The sequence below is a fragment of the Cricetulus griseus genome, chromosome 4 (genome assembly GCF_003668045.3).
Source record: "Cricetulus griseus strain 17A/GY chromosome 4, alternate assembly CriGri-PICRH-1.0, whole genome shotgun sequence".
Classification (NCBI taxonomy): Eukaryota; Metazoa; Chordata; class Mammalia; order Rodentia; family Cricetidae; genus Cricetulus; species Cricetulus griseus.
Window position 1 is genome coordinate 117042865 of NC_048597.1, and position 5087 is coordinate 117047951.

General features: G+C 43.2%; 1 protein-coding gene across 1 annotated transcript; it reads left to right on the forward strand.

Annotated features, from left to right (window-relative positions):
* Window positions 1-331: 331 nt before the first annotated feature.
* Window positions 332-1282, forward strand: LOC100769712 (olfactory receptor 2AE1). Its single transcript, XM_027415266.2, has one exon. The coding sequence runs from the start codon at window positions 332-334 to the stop codon at window positions 1280-1282; it is 951 nt and encodes a 316-aa protein (XP_027271067.1).
* Window positions 1283-5087: the final 3805 nt, after the last annotated feature.

Below are 5087 nucleotides of genomic sequence, written 5' to 3' on the forward strand. Positions count from 1 at the left end.
CTGCTAATGTTGCAGAGGACCTGGGTTCAAGTCCCAACACCCACACTTTGACTCATGATCCTCTGTAACTCCAGTTCCAGGAGGCCTCTTCTGGCCTCCACAGGCACTGCATACATATGGCACACAGACATAAGGGCAGCAGAAACATTTGTACATATAAAATAAAAAAAAGTCTACATGTAAAAGTGACTGAATATATAACCAATATACACTATGAAAATTAAAAAATAATACAAAATTATTTTCCTAACTTATTTCTGAAGTTGTGTTTCTTGCATCACACTCCTGTCCTCTCTCTCTCTTTGTTCCCTCAGGGACTGAGGAAGGAAGCATGTGGAGGTGGAACCAGACCTCCTTGGAAGACTTCATCCTTCAAGGGCTCTTTGATGACTCCTTCAACCATCTTTGTCTTTTCCTCCTGATCATGCTGGTCTTCCTTACTGCGGTGAGTGGCAATACCCTCACCATCCTCCTCATCTGTGTTGACTCCCATCTTCACACACCCATGTACTTCCTGCTCAGCCAGCTGTCCCTCATGGATCTGATGCATGTCTCCACAACCATCCCCAAGATGGCTAGCAACTACCTGTCTGGTAAGAAGTCCATCTCTTTTGTGGGCTGTGCCACCCAGCACTTCATGTACCTGTCTCTGGGTGGAGCAGAGTGTCTCCTCCTAGCCCTCATGTCCTATGACCGCTATGTTGCCATCTGTCACCCTTTACGATATACTGTGCTGATGAGCAGAAGAGTGGGAGTGACTATGGCTGTCATGTCATGGTCGAGTGCATCTGTGAACTCCCTCATCCACACATCCATCTTGATGAGCTTCCCTTTCTGTGGTTCAAGAATCATCCACCACTTCTACTGTGAGTATCCCGCTGTTGTGAAGTTGGTGTGTGGTGATGTCACTCTCTATGAGACCACAGTCTACATCTGCAGCGTTGTACTTCTCCTCCTCCCCATCATCCTTGTCTCTACATCCTATGGATTCATTCTGCACAGTGTCATTCAGATGCATTCAGCTGGGAGTAAGAGAAACGCCTTTGCCACGTGCAGCTCTCATCTCATTGTAGTTTCCCTTTGGTATGGTGCCTGCATGTTCTCCTATATGAGGCCCCGGTCTCAACGCACCCCTTTGCAAGACAAAGTTGGTTCTGTTTTCTATAGCATCATCACTCCCACCTTGAATCCCCTGATTTATACTCTCAGGAATAAGGATGTTGCTAAGGCTCTGAAGAGAGTGCTGAGGAGGGATGTTGTTGCCTCAGGACTGCAACTGTAGTTGCCCTGTATACAATGCTGGGTAGACTATACTACTTACATTGATCAGGGCAAAACACTAAGACTTTTAAGACCCAGATTCTTGATGTCTTTTGAGGAGCACATGAGTGAAGTTTTAACGTCTAAGCATGCCATACCATACATATCAGTAAGCTGTTTGAGAAGTGGGGGCCAGTATCAAAATTATCTCTAGAAGAGTTCTTATAGTGTTGTAGCTCAGTTTGTAAAGTGCTTGTTGTACAAGCATGAGCTGAATTCTATCCCCAGAACTTGTGTAACAAAACCTGACATGGTGGCATAAACTCATAATCCCAGTGTTGTAGAAGTGGAGACAAGTTGATGCCTATGGCTCCCAGTCTAGCCAGCCTGGCTGAATGGGCAGCTTCAGTTCAGGGAGGCTCAAAGAAGGTAGGTGGCTCCAGAAGAGCAACATCCAAGGTTGAGCTCTGGTCTACACACACACACACACACACACACACACACACACACACACACACACTGAGGGGGATAGAATAGATAGAAATCCACTGATATATACAGAAACAGAAAGTCATTCAGGTAAAGAAGACACATACAGGCCAGTGGAACTGAAAATAAAAGTATGGTAGTGAAACAAGTATCTTTTATTATTATCATTTATTAATTTAAAATAGATAAAGAATGCCAAAAGTGTAAAATTGGGACACTCTGGTAATTTGAATAGGAATGGCCCCCATATGATCATGTGTTTGAATGCTTGGTCTATAGGGAGTGGCATTATTAAGAGATGTGGCCTTGTTGCAATAGGTATGGCCTTGTTTGAGGAAGTGTGTCACTGTGGAGGGGGGCTTTGAGGTTTCATATGCTCAAGCTACCCAGTGTGAGACCCAGTGCACTTCCTGTTGCCTGTGGATCAAGATGTAAAACTCTCAGCTCCTTGTCCAGCACCATGTCTGCCTGCGCACCAGTGTCCTCCCATGATGATAATAGATTAAATCTCTGAAAGTGTAAGCCATCCCCAATTAAATGCTTTCCTTTATGAGAGTTACTTTGATTGTGGTGTCTCTTTAAAGCAATAGAATCCCTACCTAAGACAGACATGTTGCTTGTTATTGAAAGTGTGTAGCTTAAAGTAAGTTTTAGAAGAAAGGGTGGCTCAAAATGAAAACGTACTTGCTTCAAAGGTGCTGACAGTTCAGGTTTGATCCCCATAACCCATGTGGTCCAAGGGAGAGACTTGACCCCTGACAGCTGTTTTCCCCCTTCCACATGTATGCCACAGCATTTGCCTACGCAGACACATGTGCACAAAATAACAAGGAGGAAGGATAGATGACATGAAAGCCACATTTGTAGACCTTTGAAGCTTTTTTTACTTAGTAGACAAGAATTCAGAGAGGGGCTGAGGAGATGGCTCAGTGGGTAAAGGAAGCTTGCTGCCAAGCCTGATGACTTGAGTTCAATTCCCAGGACCCACATGATAGAAGGTTATCCTTTGACCTTTAAATCCACATATACAAATAAAATTATTAAGAGCTCATTCCCATAAAAAGGAATTCAGAGAGAATGAATAACACACACACACACACACACACACACACACACACACAGAAAGAGAGAGACTACCTTGTATCTTTGGTTGGTTTGGTGCTCACTATGTAGACTAGGCTGGCTTGAACTCAGAGATCCAGACATTGAACTCCAGAACACTGGGATGGAAGGCATGCAATACCACGTCTGGCCATATTTTGTGTGTTCCTAGTGAAAACATGTATGTTCAGTTTTTTAATGTGTGCTAAATCACACAGATATTTATTGTCTGTTATCATCCAAGTGCTTCTGTGAGTTTTTGGGATTTGTCTTTATGAAATCTCACATTCTTTTTGGGATGCTTCTGATTTCTTTGTTCTGCAGCAGATCTGCAACACACCAAATAGGGATATAAAGATTCATTATTTCAAAGGCCCCCAAGACCTTTGTATTTTCTGAGGATTTGTTGTTGCCTTTAGATTTGGAATCAGACATATTTGTTCTAGAAACTGTCACTCACAAACACTATAGCATAGGATAAATCAACCTACCTGTGCCTCAGCAATCTTATATAACCAGCCTATATAATAAATCTTATATATAAAATACAGGTGTCTGAGATTCTTTGTTTGTTTTGGTGTGAGTTCTGAGCAAAAGTCATGAGATCTGAATGTCAGCATTGAAGAATGATTTTACTGAAGGGATATTGGGGATAAGACAGAGTTGGAGGGCGCCCCACAGAGCTAAGCTTGGGTTAGGGAGTTGGCTCAGTTTCTATATGCTAGCTGAGCAAGCCTGGGGATATGAGTTCAACCATCCAAAACACAGGTACAGAAAGGTATGGTGTGGACTCTTATAACCCCAGGGCAGGGTGCAAATTTGTACAGCCACTTTGGGAATCAACATGGTGGTTTCTCAGAAAATTGGAAATCTATCTACTTTAAGACCCAGCTATACCACTTGGAAACTTGCTCAACTATGTTCATAGCAGCTTTATTTGTAATAGTCAGAAACTGGAAACAATCTAGATGTCCCTCAACTGAAGAATGGATAAATAAATTGTAGAACATTTACACAATGGAGTATTACTCAGCTGTTAAAAATGATATCTTGAGATTTACAAGCAAATGGATGGAACTATAAAATATCACCCCGAGTGAGGTAACCTAGACCAAGAAAGACAAACACGATATGTACTCACTTATAAGTGGATATTAGCTATAAAGTAAAACATACCCTTTTATAATCCACAGACCCAGAGAAGCTAAGTAACAAGGAGGTGGGGGGCATTTTATGAATCTCCCTGGGAACGGGAAATAGAATAGACATTATGGGTGGAGGAAGGGGTGATGGTATGGGAACAGGAGGTATCAGGTGGAGAAAGGGTAGAGGTAGAGCATACGCAGAGAGACGACTGGAATTGGGGGGCAGCTTGGGATAAACTAGAAACCCAGTTCAATGGAAATTCCCAAGAATCTATGAAGGTGACCCTAGCTAAGACCCTTAGCAATAGGCGATACAGATCCTGAACTGGCCATTTTCTGTAGCCAGCCAAGACTTCCAGTGGAGGGACTGGGACACCAAACCAGCCACATAACCTTCAACCTACAATTTATTCTACCTACAAGATGTGCTGGACTATAGGTGGTGCAGAAATTGTGGGAGTGGCCAATCAATGACTGGTCTAACTTGAGACTAATGCCACAAGAGGAAACCCACCCTTGACACTGCCTGGAGGGCCAAGACCCAGAGACTGGATATCTCAGAGACATAGGATAGAACTAAATATGACTGGCAAAAAATTCAATGAAATGATTCCTAATGATATCCTGCTATACTCATAGACTGGTGCCTAGCCAAATTGTCATCAGAGAGGCTTCATCCAGCAACTGATGAAACAGATGCAGAGACCCGCAGCCAAACATTAGGCAGAGCTATCCTGCAGAAGAGGGGGAGGAAGGATTATAGAAGCCAGTTGGGTTCAGGACAACACAAGAAAATCCACAAAATTAAGTAAACTGGACTCATGGAACTCACAGAGGTTGAACTGATAGAACTGGCACTCTGCATAGCAGGGGCTCTCTCTGAACTCTTTGGCTGGCTTTTGGGACCCTTTCCCTCATATTGGGTTGCCTTGGCCAGCCTTCAACTTGATATGCCATGTTTGGTTGATATTCATGGGAGGCCTACCTCATCTGAATAAAGAAGAGGAGGAGTGGATGGGGGGACACAACTTGCAAAAGCTATTAAAATGTCAAAGTAAAACCAACACACACACACACACACACACACACACA

Excerpts from the sequence above, each read along its gene's own strand:
- LOC100769712 (XM_027415266.2), top strand. The coding sequence starts at position 332 with ATGTGGAGGTGGAACCAGACCTCCTTGGAAGACTTCATCCTTCAAGGG.